At 40.0% G+C, this 19,455-nt stretch overlaps 1 protein-coding gene across 38 annotated transcripts in view; it reads left to right on the forward strand.

Moving 5' to 3' along the window:
• SOX5 (SRY-box transcription factor 5) overlaps window positions 1-19,455 on the forward strand; it is an 807,001-nt gene that overhangs the window by 533,271 nt on the left and 254,275 nt on the right. For all 38 annotated transcript variants that reach the window (XM_065568283.1, XM_065568279.1, XM_065568369.1 and 35 more), the window contains one exon: window positions 13,417-13,627. In XM_065568283.1, the coding sequence (XP_065424355.1) occupies window positions 13,417-13,627 (211 nt within the window). The remainder of the gene's footprint in view (window positions 1-13,416; window positions 13,628-19,455) is intronic.

A 19,455-nucleotide genomic window follows, 5' to 3' on the forward strand; every position in this document is an offset into this window, starting at 1 on the left:
ATGTCATTTGCATGTGATTTTCACTGCTCCTTCCGATAATTGAATTTATTCCGGCACTTTATTTTTAAAATGTATAGTCTCCATGCATGGTCCCATCTTAGATTTAAAAAATTTATAAAAAATAACCAAACTTTATCCACTTCTGTTCCATACATGCATGCATGTATGCATATACCATAAATGTATGCACACGTGTGTTAGAAAGATAGAAGGTGAACAACCGATGAACCAAAAATCTACAGTAAAAAAAATAATTAAAAAGATGAAGTGTGACTCTTGTAACCAAATACTCTGTCTTTGTGTTCACCCCCTACCTGTGTTCAAGGTCTCTAGGTGCTCAATAGGAGCTTTTTAATTATTTCCCCCTGTTTGATGTTGCTAAGTATAATGAATGGATTACAGTGGACTTTTTTGTAGAAACCCTGTGTATGCGTCAGCTCATTGCTGGTAGGCACCGTGATACCTGGCTGGATCATGTCCTGAGCCTCACTCTTGATAAATTTAAGATAAAAAAAGACAGATTGTTTAAAACCAAGCTCTATTAGTCAAGTGATGCTTCCTCGTCACAAATTAGGCTAGCATTCTTTCCAGCCAAAGTGGAGAAAATGTCTGTGTTTGGGGTTGGGCAATTTTGTGTTTTTTTTTTTTTTCCCCCCAATATCAAGGCAGCATCCCTCTGTGATGACTGAGAACTACAGGGAATACTCAGAAACCAGTGATTCAAGGAGAAGCTTGGGGAAGGAGAGGCTAATTCCAGCAAAAGTTATTCATCCCCTTCCTACGCTAGATAGCTTGGTATGACTTCAGTAAAATAACTGTTTGTTATAGCTTTTGTTACTGGCATGAAATACTAAATTGGCAGCGAGTAATTTTATAAGCAACATGTTGCATTGACATAATCAGTTGCAATGACCTGAAAAGGCTTTTTATCTGCAAAAGTGAATTAGATTTGTCTGCTTCCAAACTAGCAAGGATAAGAAAGCATTTGTGGTGCTCAGTGTGATTTTTTGGAAGATGATTGGAGGAAGGGGTGTAGAATTATCATCCCCATACAATTTTGGAACAATGAAATTCTTAATTAAGGATGCCAAAGTATGACTCTGTATAATCTTATCTCACTGCTCAGAGGTCCCTTGGTAGAAGACCACATATGCTATAGTATGTGACTTAAAAGTGTCGAGGAAGGATCAACTGTGAATGAAACCTGGTGAGGTGGGCTGAGTCAATTTTAAATCAGAATTGATTTGCTTTTATGACTTTGTATAACACAAGTTTATGCATGTAGGGTTAAACTAACTCCTGTGTGTAAGGCCTTCGTACTTTTAAGTCTTTATACACCTAGAGGAATGAACATGGGGTAAGTATTCAGGAACTCTCTCTAATGTTAAATCTACTCTGCCATTGACTTATTGAGTGGCTTGGGCAAGTCATTTCCTTTCCTTTCCTTGTTTGTTCCATCTGTAATATGTCATAGGATTAATTTGTGAGGATTAATTAATAATTGTTGGTGCAGCACTTTGATGGTACATGCCACGCAAGTGCTAAATGTTTTTATTTAATTTCTTTTTGTGTTTTTTTGTTTAACATTTTATTTTTTGTTGTTTTTTTTTTCTGATAAGAACATAACACCAAATACCATTAAATCCTATCATATATATTTATTCTACCTTACTATCTGTCTATGAATGTATACATTTATCCCATGTACATTACGATATTCTCTGAACATCTTATAACATTTCTCATGTGGTCTTATTGCTCCCAAATTGCCATCACAGAAGCTTTCACATACACCTTAAATTCTTCTTCCAAATTCAGTTTCTCTAGGACTGAGGAACAGTATTTGATAAAATGAGAGTCCAGTTAGTCGAAAAAATATATCAGGAGTTAGGCAGGAGAGGGAGGGAGAAGAAATCCCAGAGAGAAAGTAGGTCTATTAATAAATGTGGGAAAGGATGAAAACAGGGATTCACTGAAAAAAGCTAAATTTCTGAATTGTCCTTATAATCATTCTTTTACCAGAAATATATGATAAATAAGTAATAGGCAATTAGAGAGTATTGGAGACCTTGATAAAAAGAAGCAGGTAAGAAAACACTTGGAAAACTTAGATACATTAAAATCCATGAGTCCAGAGGCCTGGATGAGGTCATCTCAAGAGTTAAGTAAATGAGGTAACAAATTTCTGTACCACTGGAAATTACTTTTGAAAAGTCATGGATTCTGATCTCCTTATTCACACTGAGCAGTACCCTACTCCACATTCTCCACTGGAGTCAGAGGAGTGTCTCGTGAAGTAAGGTGTGAATAAGGTAATCAGATTCTGACCCATATAGAACTTGGGAGCTTCCAGAAGATTGTTTCCAAAAAAAGGGGTTCTAATATTCTAAACATGGAATGAAGGTGGCGGAGTGATTCTGGCAATTGTCATCACATAAATCTACCTGTAATTCTTAATAAAACAATGGCACAAATATGTAAACAAACACGTAGAGGATAATGGAACCATGAACAATATCCAAGATGGCTGAAAATTTCAAACCACTACAGGGGATTTAGCCACGTCTTTCATTAATTTTACAAGCATAGTGTGTAGCTTAATAGAAAATGTATGGCTAAATCCTTGGCATTACTTTGAAAATTCCAAACCCATGGGTTTATAAAGAGCAAGTCATATGAGACCAACTTGATTTTTTAAATAATCATGTAAACGAAGCATTTAATAGACTGTTTCACAAATTTTCACTTGAACATTCTAATTGTCTTGGATATGAGCACTGTCACACTGGTTGAGAACAGGTGGAAGAACTGAAGGAAGGGTAGTGCACTTGAGTTTTTGGGAGGTGTGTATTGTGGTGATGTATGACCAGGTTTTATTTAACATCTTTAATAAAGAGGTGGTGCTAACAGCATATTAATTAGAGAAATGGATCTTTCCCTTTGATATACTGCCACAGTTGAGATCAGCAGAGGGGTTCATGCAGGAGCTCCCTCAATGTAAATGAGTGAGAGCTGCTGGCAAGTTGTGGCCTGTGAGGGTTCCCCTGTTTTCGAACCCTTTTCCTCCTCATCTTGGTCTGCCAGGGGCCAGATTTGTTCATCTTCCAGGCATGCAGTAAAAGCCCATCAAAAGACTGGGCTGAGGTGAATATATTTATGGGCACTCCTTCGTTACTTTTTCATTTTTAATTTATGGGATAGGCACCCAGTACACTGGATGGGTGCCTATAGGTGCATTGTAGAAATTTGAAGAAACAGATTATTCTAGAAGTTTTAAGAAGGAAATTAATTATAATACATTAATTAAAAATTTCAACGGAACATCAGTGAGGAGAGAGAAATAACATATAGGGAGGTTAAAACACTGTATGTAGGAAATAATAAAATGTGTTTCATCCTATAAAATTACAAGCTAATACAGCAGGAGAAAAAAAATCCATAACACAGATAATCAATGGGAGGAAGGCACTTGGAAATGCTGAAAGAGATTTAGGTGTGATAGAGCAAATTAGATACGAGCTTGCAATGCGGCATGGCAGAAAAAAAGGAGGTAACAAGGAGGTAATTGTCCTTCTCTTCATAGCTCTGGTAAGATTACATCTAAAATATTGTGTTCAATTCTGGGCAATTCAAAGATGTCAACAAATTGGAAGGATTTCAGATACAAACAGAAATGATTAAAGGGCTGTAAGAGCTGATTTGTGAGGAAAGATTGAATGAGCTAAATATGTACAGAAGAGCTAACTATGGCCCAGCAGTAACTAAGGGAGGTTGTGCTGTCTAAAAGGACGAGATGGGTACAAACGCCATGGAGGAAGAGGGATTGTCCAAGTGTGGTGAAAGGGGATATAAGTGGAGTAATAAATTGAAATGAAGCAAAGAAAAGTTTAGGCTGAATATTAGGAAACATTTCCTAGCAGTGAGGTTGTTTGGTTTGTGGAAATATTCACAAGGGATCCATTGTTTGAGACATTTTAACTAGCCTGACCAAAACAATTGGGAACATACAGGTGGACTACGTTGTGCCATTGAGGCACAGCCCTGCATTGCGGGAGGGGCAGAACCACACTGCCTCAAGGAGGAGCATTGGAGGCATTTTATGTCTGCAGCTATGTCTTACATGATGAGCTAGGGGAGTGATTCCCCTGCTCATGCATACGTACTCAGGCTAGCTCTCATCAAGCTAGCGTGAGTAGCAATAGCCACCGTAGCATCGGTAATGGCAGTGGAGGCGTGGCTGAGCTGTGCGGAGTATATACCCACTGATTCCGGGCGAGTCTGTACTCAGCACAGCTCAGCGGTACCTCTGCTGCTGCTACCATGGCTACACTGCTATTTGTAGTCATGCTAGCTCCATCAGAGCTAGCACAAGTATGTGTACACGAGCAGCGGAATAACACCCCTAGCTTGTAGAGTAAACATAGCCAGAGAGGCAGAGCCCTGTTGGGGAGCACAAATTACTACAGCCCTTTTAGGGTGCACCATTCTCCCTGCCCCTTCATTCCCCCTTTCAACCACTGTGATCCTCCCCTTAAGGAGTATCCTGGTAGCAGCTCCGAAAATGGAGGCTGTAATTCTGGACAGCCTGTGTGTGATATGGGCAAAGGAGTGGAGTTCTTTATTCCATTCCCTGCACCACACACCCACATAAAGGATTAGCTGGAATCTGGCCCTTAGGGAACAATCTTCCGTTGGTCACTGAGCGATGGACTAGGTGATCTCATAGCACCTTCCCATCTGTGAGTGTTATAAATTTATAGTATGTTGAAAATATCAAAAGTACAAAACTGAAGAACAGCTTGTCAGTCATTGGAAGCCTACGGCATCCCATATCATCTCATAACAAGGTTGTGGAAATGTATTGTAGTACATGATCAGTAAGTAATTTCATATTTTAAAACTATGGTCATTTTATACCATGTTATTTCCAAACTAGCAGAAGGGTTTAATACAAATTAAAGACTAAACTAAGCAGTTTTGATAAGTAGTCTTGTTTTTGTTTAGTAAGGTCTTAAGGGTGATCTTTAATCCCTCAGGAAAGAGATCATAAATGTCTTAAATTGCTTTTGCAGCGTTTTATTTATTGTTTTTAGCCATACAGATCACTAGCAAGAAGATAACGAGGCTGTCATAGTACAAAATGTTCTTTGTTTTTACAGGTTGTGGTTAATACATTTGCAATTCTCAAAATGCCACTCTTGCTTATTAAGTGTTTTTGAGAGCAAATGAAAACCTACATTTCATTCTTGAGATCAGTGTTTTTGAAGAAAAGGGGAGCATTTTAGAAAAATGGAGAGATATGTCTAACTCTGTGTGACATTGCTACCTCAACAGGATCTCTGTCACTGCTAGTCCCTCACCAAATTTACGCAACACAGTACTATCGGCGTGATTATTTTTATTATCCCTCATGCAAAAGAAGGATTTGCAGTTTCTTTGTACAGGAAACATTTTATGATAGCAAATATGAAAAAGTATGCAAACAGTTTGGCTAAAAACAAGATAAAATTTAAATGACCCACAAAATTGGAAAAAAAAATCTGTCAGATTTTCAAAAGTGGCTCCAAAGTTTATTAACATTTGCTTTATGCACCCTTCACCACTGCAGATACATAGTTATACTCATAATTCTTTGATCTGCAATGCCCCCAAATACAGAAAGCTGGATAAGCCCAGACCAATAAGAAATACTGAATGTGAGCTGTTTGTGCGGATAGTGGGAAGACCAATGAGAGGACAAGAAAGGTTTGTATTAAGGCAGTGGTTATCAAACTATAATCGGGAGACCACTGATGGTCTATGGAGAGCTGGCTCCTCCTACTTCCTTTCAGCTGCCTCTGTTGGACTTGTCAATACAGAGAAGAGCTTGCATGATTATAAATGTAGCTGGAAATAAGGGGGATGCAGTCTCCTATATGGGCCATTGCTATGGGGATGGAGGGAAGATCAGAAAAGAGAGTTATCCTCACAGACTGCTGCTGTGGACAGGACTGGAGCAGACATCCCCCAATGCATGGAAATTGCCAACCAGAGAGGACTGAAGAGCTAATGATGGAAAAGTAGCAGAGAAGAGAACTGGCAGCATATCCAGGGGAGTTGAGAGAAAGGCGGATTAGGCAGCTTGGCAGCATTCCATGAAAGAAAGGAATCAAACACCTGGTCAGCATGTGCAGTGATTGACTAATGATCGTGTGACATTGGTTAGAGCCCAGTGTAATACAAGGAGTTGCCATGCAGGTTACATACACACAGCTCAGGCCATGCTGATACATCTCAATCTTCGTTTGCAATGCAGTCCTAGGGTGCTTCTGAGCATGGATTCTTCTAGTCGTGCAGCACTAAGGAAGCCAAATGTGAAAATGCTGATATGCACATCTGAACACAACAGTGGATAGATATGGCTCTGAACAGTTTCAACGACATACCCGAACTTTCAGTGTGGGATTTTCAAAAGTGCTCAATATTGGCAGGGCCGGCTCCAGGCACCAGCAAAGGAAGCAGGTGCCTGGGGTGGCCAATAGAAAGGGGCGGCACTCCGTCCGTTATTGGGACAGTACGTCCGGGTCTGCGGTGGCAATTCGGTGGCGGGTCCCTCAGTCCCTCTCTTCCTCTTCAGTGGCACCTCGGCGGCAACTCAATCAGGTTCTTCTTCCTTTTTTTTTTTTCCGCCACTTGGGGCGGCAAAAAAGCTGGAGCCGGCCCTGAATATTGGCCTAACTCTGCTCTTTGAAGTCAAAGGTAAATTGATTTCAAGGGAAGCCCGCTGGGCCACCTCTGAACACTTGTTAAAATCCCATCCCCAGTGCCTTACAAGAGCCATATTAATTGTGCTGAAAATTGTCAGAGTTTAAGTCTTTCATGGTCCTTTTCAACTAGAACAATTTTCCTAGCACAGGTCATCAGGCTCCTAACTTCTCCTAATTCACATCCTTCATCAAACTGCACTTCTTCAGCTAGACTCATTAGTGTTAAGGCCTATCTCAAGGTGCTGTGATTTGAATACTAATCTCACAACATGCTCTCCTCCTACTGCTTTGTCACTGTGTGTCCCTCTGTCATGTGGTTGGCAGCTTGCTTTTGTGCTTAGTTTTGGCCTATGTAGATATTAAGGTTTATGGGCAAGAACTATGGGCCAGATTTTCAAAGGTATTTAGATGCCTAAAGATTCATATAGATGTCTAGTGGCATTTTCCAAAGTACCCAAGTATTTTAGGCGCCTAACTCCCTTTTATTAATATAAATAACACTTCTCTAGAGCCTTTCATGCAACAATCTTCAAGCTCTTTAGGAACAATAATGTAACATCTCCAAAAAACCTTAAGTATTTATTAATATTTATTCTTATCACCACTTTTAATATGGGAAAACTAAAGCACAGGGAAGATAACTGGCATGCTGGATATCATTGACCAGATTCCTTGCTTCCCAATCCTGTGCTTTAATTATTAGACCATGTTGCTTGAGAATCATAGAAGTTACAGATGGAAAAGACCGGATAGATCATCACACCCAAACTCCTGCCAGTGTAGTTTCCAGTCTTGTGGTAGAAGTCATTGCTGGATTTCAGCCCAAAGGACAAGAAGCAGCAATGATTGCCAAAAAGGAATCCAATACCAAGTAATATATCAATGCTTTAGATAAGGAACTGACAGTTCCAAAAGATGCGTTCGTAGAATCCCAAACGCATTATCCATTTTGCAGAGTCAAAAGAATTTTTTTCTTAAATCAATTTAATTTCAGGTGAGTGTAGTATGGTCTATATAATCAGTGAAAATGTGAAACTCTGCATTTAGAAACATCTCTAACTAAAGAGAGTCCCTCTCCAAAATGATGCAGTTAAAAGTCGTTTTCTTCCACCACCATGACCTCATCACTCAACTCCACAGATCCATTCACCGACTGTTTCTCCATTTCTTTATTACATTTCATCTCCTCCCCCTCACCTTTAGGCCCCCTGATGCTGCGGTGATGCTCTGTGTGGGTGGAGGGATCTGCTTTCATGGATCTGGTTACAGGGCCAGAATCTGAGGCTTGACTCAGTGTTACCCCTTCCAATATCTTAGCTCTTATTTCCTCCTACACCCCTACCAGGACCCTATGTTCTTCCCAATCCTTACTTCATAATGGTATTTCTCGTTTCACCCTCCCCCTTTTCCCCCCCCCCCATGCTTTTTTGCACACTCATGTCTTTTTGCATACTCTCTTGTGTTCCAAGTATCCTCTATTGCCTTTTTCAGATCTCTTTAGAGACCACTTCTCCCCCATCATTGACTGACAATTCTGCTGCGAGAGAGAATTCATAGACAAAAGACCTATTTAAATATAAGATAGAAGCTAGTTAATTCTACGTTTTTTAAGTTGTTCACTAGGGTAGTAAGTTCATCTTCTTGAAGGTGCCATGAGTACAGCCACCACCATGCAGTTTTCAAACAACATCCTCAGTACAACACAAACAACATAACACAGGATTCTGGGGATTGGGAGTGGGGGGGTGTCAAAAATTCCTTAGTGATTCAGTAGCACAATTATTACTGAAAATCAATGGGACTTCTGCTTGGGTCAGTTAGGATCCTTTGAATATCCCACTCATAATCCTGTGAAACAGCAGGCAATACTGAACTGTCTGAATTTTAAGTTCTTCTACAGTAACAAAGCTGAAAGATGTTCTGCATTTTAAAAAAATAAAGTTTGATTTTTTTTTTTACTACTTTATAATGCACAAAATAGGCCAGAAAGGTTTTTGCCTGTGGAAAAGAATTTCTAGCATTGTGTTTTTTGTGGGTTGGTTGGTTGGTTTTCAATATTAGAAATATCACAAATGTCAAGTTTGGTATTTCTTGGTACTGTGTGCTCTCATGCTTTAGTTGAAGAAGTAGGGAGGTAACAAAGGGATTTACCAAAGATGTCCTTTCTCCAAAATATATATTAGGCATTGAAATTAAATAGCTGTTAACAAAATGCAAACACTTCTAAGCAGTCTGACTAAAAATCCCTTGCCTTCACAATTGCTCTGTTTTCAGTCTCTTTCCCTTGTAGAAACTTCACTAGTTTTCCAGTCACTGTAGGGTATTCCAGGGTAGACAGAGCCTAAATATTTTATTTAAAAGACAGGGGGGAAAAACACCTTTTTTTTCTTGTCTTCTTCACACATTATAAAGAGCAAAAATGGGCAGAAGTCCAGCTTTAAGAAACCCCGTTGTTAGGTTATTCTTACCATAAAGGATCAATTTTTTTTAAACCAGACAATATTAGTGCTTGTTTTAAAGACAGGTATCTTATTCCAGGTATTTTTGGCTACAGCCCCAAAAGTCAGCTTACCTTTATCATTTTAATACTTCAGATACAGCATCCCAGAACAAGAGGTAGTAGTAATTAACAGTTTCAGCTTAGCTCTGAATTTCCATTTGGTTATTGGTCAGCTTAGGTAACAACTTTAACTTTAATGTTACAGAAGCACAGTTTTCTATCTGAGTTTAATTTTGGATTAGGAGCTGAGAAGTCATATCTGATAATGTGCATCCAAAGTCTAAGAAGCAGAGGCTGAAATGTACTTAAAATGCTAAAAGATACTACAGAAATCTGCGTAATGTACAACTTCTTCCTTTTGAATAAATATTTTACGTCACTTTAAAATTGGAAGAGAGTCTTACTCAGATTGTGGAAATGGAAACAGGCCATTTTAAAGATAAAAATAAAGTTCTTTTAACAGCAAAATATTTGTACTTTTTATGAGAGCAAGGGTAATATTGAGTAATCTTTAAAAATCTATCGCTGAGTGAGGATAAGTCCATTGTCCAGTGACATGACTTTTCCTGTCAATCACAGAGGTGACAAGGGGGCTAGATTAAGTAAAGCTTGCCCAAGATTAACAAAGGAAGATTATTGACCTCATCCTGAAAGGGCAGAAGCCTGTTTTATCATTAAACCTTGGAAGAGAGATTCGTTCATAGGTGGCAACTTTCATATAAATGAACAAGTGTTTCTGAGGGACTCTAGCTCTGAATAGAACCGGAAGGCTTGAGTCTTGGGTCAATCTATTTTTCATTGTTGGTGGGGGTGAGAGGAGAAAAGTGGCCAGCCCGAATGACCTTGTCAGCAGGATCTTTGTAGGTTCCTGACTGCCATCTAAAGTGGAGAAAACAAGAAACGACTGCATCAGGTGTTGGTGAGTACAGTCCCAGTTCGGAGTTTGATTGAGTGTTGTGTCAGCACACATTAGCAAGCAATTCACAATCTAAATGAACAATGGACCCCCATACACAAAACAGCTGCTAACTGCATAAAACTGTTACAGGGATTAGCAAAGCCAGAGGCTGAAATGTAATCAAATTTGAACAGGTGAAATGGTTACATAGCAGACAGAGAATATTCCTAGGTGAATTAGCAACAGCATCTAGTTTTCCACTGTTGTGGTGACAGGGGTTTGTAACACTTGTAAGGTCTGTTGAATTTCCATAAATTTCCCTACCTTAACAAGTATTTAGAGAAGCTGGTGCATGCTGCTGCTTCTTCTTCTTTTTTTTAATGACACTTTCTAGAAAACTGTAATGTGCTTTTCTTTCAGTAAACTGAGTAAAATTGTGTGTTTTTGTCTTTTCAAAAGATAGACCTGCTAAGTCTCACTCATTTGAAGGGAGGCTTTCCTACATTGGGATTAATTTTAGGCAGTTTCTGAAGTGTTGTCCTCTTGCCATTAAGGATTCTTCAAGGTGTTGGCAGTGGGATGTTTAAAGTCTCATGCATAATTTCTCAAGAATTCCATCACTGAAAGTTCCTTAGCTTTATACAGCTCTTAGCATATGTCCATAAACATGAGTAAGTTGTTTATGGAAGTTTTTCTTTCTTCTTTTTTCAAACAATTAAAGACTTAATAGGTCTGAAAGGCTTTATCTTTCGTTTTGTTTGTGAAATAGAATGTGAAATTAAATAGAAGTGAGTAAGGTAAAACAAAGACAACAGTTAAGCATTTCAGGCTGTTGTGCAGAATGATCATAGGATACAATCATGGCTAGTCTGGTGGAGGGTATGGGCTCACCTTGATATTCTGAGGTTTACACGTGAAATCTCATTAACACTAATGGATGCAGTGTGCACCCATTCCTGTGCACTGGGAGGAGAATATTCTCTTTAGATTGTAAATCACACAAGGAATGCTGCAGATCTTTTTGGATGAATAATTCACTGTACCTTAACTTAGCTCACAAAAATTTGAACGCAGCTGTGGTCCTACTGTATGTGTGTTTTAATTAAGTGTAGTGTACATTAAGAACAACCCGGGCATGAATAACCCATATATGTGATATTCAAACACTATGTATGCACACACACAGATGGGGTGGTTTAAACAAAGATTGAAACAATTTACTCTTGGAGCAGGAATTTTAAAATATAATTTAATGCACAGATATGTTCTTTTGAAGTCTGTACAGGGCTTAGGTCTGATTTATTTTTTTTCCAACTGTGCAGTCTTACTGTATTGGTATGTATAAGGCCCTCCCCCATCAGAGCACCTCACAATCATTAATCGATTTATCCTTATAATACCCTAGCAAAGTAAGGAAGTATTACTGTCATCCCTGTTTTAGCAATGGGAAACTGAGACCCAGAGAAACCTGCTCAAGGTCATACAGGAAGTATGGAAGAACCAGGAATTGAACGCAGATCACCTGAGCCTTAGTCCAGTGCATTAATCACAACACCATTCTTCTATCTTGATGCAATTTCCCCCTTCTGAACAAATAGCTCATATAGCTTTTAGTAATGGAAAGTATTCTGGGATACAGTTTGCATGCCAGTAGTTTGTAAAATATGTTTTTTAAAAGTTGCCTTGCATTACATTGTATCTTCCTTCAATAGCTGCAGTCCTGAATATACAACCTAAAGCTATCATTAACCCCCTCCCCCCCCACGAAAACAGAAACAAGATAATTTTCGTTTTCAGTTGGTCATCTGTGAAAAATTATCAACATTATTGAAACTTCATGAAATATTCCACTATATATTTTAATAAAATTGTTTACCAAAAGGGTTATGGAAAATTTTCGGTTACATAAAATCACATTTTCTTGCTGAAACCTTGGTTTTCAATAAATGAAGACTACCAAAAATTATTTGGATTTTTTTTTTTGGTGAAAACCAGTTTAACAAAAAATGGAAAATGGAGCCATTTTCAACCCTGCAAAATGGAAACAGTTTTTAAAAGTGTAATGATTTTTTTCAACCAGCTTTATAACTGAGATGAGAATCTGGTTCACGGACTTATTAGTAATGGAAATAATTATCCAACGTTTTATACAAACACATAAGGAAATACTCTGTAGCGTTATTAAGAGCTAAAGAATAAGAGAAGAATCTGAACAGAAGGAAATGATTAAAACAGATAATAGAAATATATAATTTTGCAACATTATATAATATAGATATGATATGTAACAAATTAAGGACCTGAATGCAGACATTAAAATCAAAGGAACTAATCAGGTACATAGTTAACTTTAAGCACATAGTGTTTGCAGGATTGGTTTCTAAAGTAATAGCAGAGGAAGAATGGATTTAAGAGGCATATGCAAGAGTGGAAAAAAAAGATTTAAAAAGAGAAGGGAGAGTCATTGAGTCAGAAAAAGATACTTCATATGCCAGAAGCTGCAGAGAAGAAGGCTCTCACGTTAATGAGGCAAGTTTGTACATATAGGACCTAGATCTGTCATCTGTTAAAGTCAATGAGATTGCTCCTGTTGACTTTAATGCAAGGAAGATATGCCTGTATTTTAGGAAATTGTGCATTTGTGTCACTCTGCCACCTGTGAGTGTCATGAGGACCACCCTTGTGAAAAATATTGTCTTTAAAAGAAAAGAGAGTATGAGATGGAGGAGGAGAAAAGAAAATGAATTAGAAGCAGTAAAATGATTGCTTCTTTCCTTAGAGATGGGAGAGCTACTTGAACTGTGAGTTGAAAAAAAAAATCATATAGTGCAGGGATTTAATAGCTGATTATTATTTCATTTCCAACAGCAACTAGCCATCATGGCATTAAGTGCTTTAAAAAGGCAGGAAATTAATTATCCTAGGGAAAAAAATCTGAAGATTGCGCATAGAAAGCTGTAAAAGAGCAAACAATTAAAGGTAATCAATACCATTGTTATTAGAAAACCTATGAGTGCAACACTTCTCCTCAATTAGAGAAAAACTGTATTTTATGTTTCTCTCCTGCAAGCTGATCTTTGCTCACTTCAGCCTGTAATCTTAGTTTATCCTTTATCGAGAGGCTTTGTTCTGGATGTTTTTGAAGCATTGCATTTCTTTTTAAAGGTTTCGCCAGAAGAACAAACAGCAATGAACTCAAAGAACAAAGGGTTGTTATTTCTTTCTTTCTTTTCTTCTTTTTCAAGTTTCATCTCATGTCTCTCCTCTTTCAGGAAGTTGATGGCAATAAAGTGATGTCTTCATTTGCCCCGCACAACTCATCTACCTCACCCTTGAAGGCAGAAGAAGGTGGGCGTCAGAGTGGAGAATCATTGTCCAGTACAGCCCTGGGAACCCCTGAAAGGCGTAAAGGCAGCTTAGCAGATGTTGTAGACACCTTAAAGCAGAGAAAAATGGAAGAGCTCATCAAAAATGAGCCAGAAGGTAAGGCCTGGGAAATGGGCCAAAATTTTGTTTTCTTTCCTCCAGGTTCTGTCAGCTTTGGATATCCATCCATCCATCTCCTGCTCTTGTTGCTGGCAAAATAGAAGTGTGTGTCCTGTCTACACTAGGGATAATTTTCACAAGTGTTCCACCATTTCACCAGCACTGTTTAAACTTTTTCCCCACCTTTGCCCTACTCTGCTTTATATGGGCTAGCTGCTGCCAGCACTGTAAGCACAATGTCTTCTAACCCGGCTCAGAATCAGGTCTAATTGACATGCTGGTTGCTACTGTGGTGACAAGCCAGGGCCCATCTACATTAGGGCTACTGACATTGCTAACCCCAGTGAGCTGAAAATAGTGTTATCAATGATGGCAAACTTTTGAAAAAAATCCACTTGTATAGACAGGGCCAATATTTGAAGGACAGAAGGTGAATTTGGTAATCATGAAAGGTCCTGGATTAAGTGTGCCCTAAACTATAATCCTCTTATTTATCTATGGAACAGATACTGTGCAAACAGATGTAATACAAGTTTCTCCTGTGCTGCTCTGGAAATTTCTAACCCCTAACATTCAGGGACCATCTCTAGGAGGTGGCAGTAGAGTCTCTGTGCTCTTTCTGCCCTTGGCTTCACTGCCAGAGATATGAGCCACCTGTCCAGGGGCAGTGGCTATCAAAGGCCAGGGGAGGCTGTGCCTCCCCAAACAGCTCTGTGTGGTCCCGTCCATGTTCCATCCCCAGGCCTCCTCCTGCTTCCCGCTGGCATTCTGTGGGGCCACGGGCTGGCTCTTTCCCCCATGGCCCCGGGCCGGACTCTGGGCGGCTGAAGCTGTGTTTGCGGCCGGGGATGTGGGGGAGGGCGCCCGGGCTGTGGGGGGAGGGCGCCCACCCTCCCTGCAGTCCAGAGTTGGGCGGGGGGCCTGAGCTGCCCACCTGGCTTCCGGGGTGGGGGCCGTGCCGCCCATCTGCCCGGCGCTCCAGGGCTTTAGTGGGGGAGCCGCACTGCCCACCCGCTGCTCCGGGACAGGGGTGCTCAGGCAGCCTGGGGGGCGGGGGAAGCTGGTGGCTGCAGTGGGGAGGGAGGGGGGCTCTGGGCTCTGGCGGGGGAAGGCAGTGGGGTCTCAGGCGGAAGGGGCAGGGCCTCAGGCAGAAGGGGTGTGCTGAGTGGGGAGTAGCCTCCCCCAGCCCCCGGTTCACCCTCCACCCATGCACCTGTCCTCTAGGAACTGACCCTAGCACACCAACTCATTTCATAGAGGCCACTGAACAGCTTTCAGAGGGGAAATATTTTCAATCACTATCAATATAGGCTGGATTTAAACCAGTGATCTAAAGATGAAAGTCTCCATGTCCCATTACACTCCCCTGAGCCATCCAGAAAATATTATTGTAACTGTTTTGGTAGACCTTGTGTATTTCTATGGCTCCAGGGGTTTGTTGCTCTTATATGAACCCACTGCTACGGATTCCCTAGTTCCCTTGCAGTATTACTCACCATCTGACTTTGTGTCTGCCTATCCCTTTTCAATCGTTTTTAAAAGTGGAAAAAACCCAACCTCAGAGCTCCCCAAAAGCTATACTGTTCTTGGGTGTGCATTGATGGTGCCTGTGGGAAATTTTTAGGACTACTTCTACATTTGAAGAAAACTGGCTGACAAAAAAGCAAAGAGAAGTATAGTCACACTCTCGCACACATGTACACATGACATGACTGTAAATTAGTCTTCTCTTTAGTGGGGCCCCCGGTAAGAGTCTGCTGGAAAACAAATGCTTTGTTTAATAACCATTTTTTAAAAAGGTATTAAACATATTGAACCATTCTGGTTTGTTTTTACCACTGACATTATGGCCGATGTCATGACTTTCCTTGTGCCTTGGAGTGAGAAAGACTTCTACACCATGGCTATGTGTGGGGCAGTGAGGAAAAGAAGAGGCAAAGTTATTTAGGGGATGGGGAAGAGGAGGGATATCTGGGCAACATGTAAATAAAGTGTTGAGTAGGAAGTTGTGCATGCTCCAGAGACTCCATTAAGGAAAGGCCACAGTTAGAGATGAGAATGGTTACAGCGCCTATGTATTTCCTCATCTCCACTAAAATGAAAATATACAGTACAAACAAAAGGTCTACAGCTTTGTAAAAAGATTGGGAGAGTGGAGGGAGGGGGTAGCAACTGAATGTTGGGCTTTACAAATGTATGCAACAGAAAATCTTTTCTTCCCTCTAGCCATTGTTCTATTGTCTTTCAAAGGCCATTAAAATGAACAGCAGGTTGTGATGAAAATTTCATTAAGCCCTAGTTAAATCATTATGAGGGTGCCATATTCATGTCTCTGTTTCCTCCCCATCCAGAAATAAAAAGAGGAAATAAGGTTGTTGTTTTGTTTTGTTCTACTCCTCTTTTCCCTAAAAGCAAACTAACAAAAGTTCAGAAGTTAGAAGAGAATGGGAAATGGGGCATCAAACAAAAGGAGGCCACTGAGGTGAGCTGGCTAGGAAAAAAAAAATTAGACTTGCATAAGAGCATTAAAAGGTGGTGAGGAGGGAATATGTCATCTCAGCAAGCCCTCCCTCCACCCCCTTTACGCTAGTCAGCATGAATTTTTTTAAGTGGCTAATTAAATTTTTATCTTGTGGGGTGTGGAAGGCAAACAACTCTCAGTTGTTTTAAAAAACTCTCCACAAAACAATGTTGTCTTTCTTAAAAATTAGCTTCCCACTGCAATCACTGCCTCTTTGTGTGTTAACCCTTTCAGAAAGTCTTTTTGTTACTGTTAAGTTTTATTGATATATGCATTGTTGTTGTAGCTATGTTGGTCTCAGGATATTAGAGACATGAGATGATGAGATAATATCTTTTATTGGACCAACTTCTGGTGCTGATAGAGATGAGCCCTTGACCTGAAGAAGAGCTCCATGTAGCTCAAAAGTTTCTCTCTCTCTCACCACCAGAAGTTGGTTCAATAAAATATATTACCTCACCCATCCTGTGTCTCTAATGTTTTATGGACACAGTTCAAGTGTGGCGATCTTAGCCATTGCTTGTTGCTAGTCAAGTAATTAAAAATTCATGTTTTCTCTCTGGATAAGATGTGCTACAATTGGCAATCTCTAATCATACACGCAGGTAATAACTCAATAACAGGTGATGCTGTATGTCTCAGTACAACATTTTAGTCTTGAAAGTACAGGACCTTGCACAATGAGGCTGCAATCTTAGCTGGGGACAGTTGTAATCTAAATAATAATAATACCTAGTTTCTTTCTCTGGGAAGAGAAACAATTGCACTAGTGATAGTTTAAATCAAAGAGTTTCCTTTAATCTTCTTGAATTCAGACATGAACTGGATTTCTATTTTTTTATATGTCCATTCTATCATTTGAAAATGTATTTTGAAACTAAAGAAAAAGTACACTTGAAACATTCAAAGCACAATGTCTGAGCAGATTCAGCTTAGCTCACGTACACCAGGGTAACTGAAATCTCCAAAAGAATTCTGATGAAGACTTTTGGCCATGTGTTGTGCATCTGGCGATTAGCATAAAAATGACACTTAATAGTGCATAACACTGGAGTTTGAGATAGAGTTTCCACCTTAAACTGTTTCCCGCAAATCTGCAGGTCACGTCTTTGTAACATTTACAGTGGCACATCACAAAGCCATGTCATGATGTCCTGAAATTAACATTGCAATGTTGGGACATAAAGGTATATGATACTTAGGGCCCTACCTAATTCATGGTCCATTTTGGTCAATTTCACGGTCATAGGATTTTAAAAATCATAAATTTCATGATTACAGATATTTAAATCTGAAATTTCACAGTGTTGTAATTATAGGGGTCCTGACCCAAAAAGGAGTTGTGGGGGGAGGAGGGTCGCAAGATTATTGTAGGGGATGGGGTTGCGGCACTGCTACCCTTACTTTTGCACTGCTGCTGGGGGCCTTCAGAGCTGGGCAGCTGGAGAGCAGTAGCTGCTGGCCAGGAGCCCACCTCTGAAGGCAGAGACGTTGCCAGCAGCAGTAAGGATGTCATAGTACGGTATTGCCACCCTTACTTCTGCGCTGCTGCCTGCAGAGCTGGGCCCTTAGCAGACGCCACTCTCCAGCGACCCAGCTCTGAAGGCAGCAGCACAGAAGTAAAGGTGGCGCGGTATGGTATTGCCACCCTTAATTCTGTGCTGCTTCTGGCGGGGCGGTGTCTTAGGGGTTGGGCACCTGGCCAACTGCTTCCATTCTCCAGCCACTCAGCTCTGAAGGCAGCACAGACGTAAGGGTGGCAATACCACAACCCCCCTAAAATAACTTTGTGACCCCTCCCAATTTGAGAAATGCTGGTCTCCACCATGAAATTGGCATAGTATAGGGTAAAAGCACACAAAAGACCAGATTTCACGGTCCGTGACACATTTTTCAGGGCTTTGGTAGGGCTCTAGTGATACTGTATTCATTGTCACAGTATGATACGACGTGATGCAACATCATTGCATTGTGCAAGCCCCAAATATCTGTTGAATTCCTGGAAGATCTAGCATGTTAGGGTTACAGGATGTGGATTGCTCCTTCAAAATTGGGACAATATACAAATATTGGATGGGTGGGAACTTTAGGGCCTGATCCAAAACCCATTTAAGACATAGAAAAGAAAAGTATTTGCTGGTGCAAGTGCTGATCACCTTCAAAATTATATGGATTTTAATGATTTTACCAAACATATTACAGTGTGTATGTTGTGCTTAGGAGCAGGTAGCATCATTCCTTTTAAGAAAGTATTTGGTGGCTACAGATCAATGTGTATATTTTAGGGTGCAATATTGCTTTGTTGTATATTTGCACTTGTAAAAGCCTCACTGAGGGAAGCCAGTCTATCTAGTGTTTCCTCAGAAATTTACAAAGGATGCTTGGCTTGCTTTTTCATTCTTCCACAGGTATAGTGATTGCTTTTTTGTGATTTCTACTTAGTCCTAAACCTCACGCCCCTTATTTTTAATCTTCTGAACCTGCCATTTTGCTCTTGACTTTCTCATGTATCCAATGGAGAATGAGGGGTCTTGGCACGTAGGCATGGAACATTTTAGCAAATATTAAATTCATGGAATTTTACTCATCATTGATGCATTGTGCACTTTTTTCCTTCTCAAATTCTGCTGGAAATCCTCATACGCTGCTTTAGCATTCAGGTCCCCAAAGGCATAAACCTATTACCAAAGTCACACAATGTTATTTTACATGAAACATTCCATCCTTTTCTAACTTAGACTTCAGAAGAGGAGTCAGTCCCTTTTTATTTCTGGTGTACAATAATGAAGATAATGGAGTGGGTTTGGAGAAGCCTTATATACTGTGACAGACCTCAAGCCCTCGCCCTGAGGGTCATCTATCGACCATGGGATTCCTTTTGCAGCTAAAATCATTAGGGGAATGAGATACAGGCATGTTTTTTCTTTCTATTTTCTTAAGGCATCAGAGGATGGCAGAGACTCTCTGTCTGTCTGTTCTCTTCAGTCGTAGAAATGAAATAGAAATCTCTTTGAAGTCACTGAGCTTGACACAAGTTCATGAAAAGCAAAGACCAAAGCAGCCACTTAGGTTTTTCTTGCACTATTAATGGGATTGGATTGCAGTATTTTAATTTATGGCCCTGCATTTGTGGAAAATTAAATGCTTTAAATCTGTAGTAGCCTTTTCTCTAAATTCATGGTTGGGCTTTTGCAAAAAAACAAAACAAAAACACAACACCAAAGACATTTTTAGCAATAGACTAAAGCTCTTGATGTTTACAGCTCAGAAACTTGTAAGAATTCTTCTTCTCTTTGTGTTAATC

This window comes from Chrysemys picta, chromosome 1, assembly GCF_011386835.1.
Source record: "Chrysemys picta bellii isolate R12L10 chromosome 1, ASM1138683v2, whole genome shotgun sequence".
In the NCBI taxonomy this organism is placed as follows: Eukaryota; Metazoa; Chordata; order Testudines; family Emydidae; genus Chrysemys; species Chrysemys picta.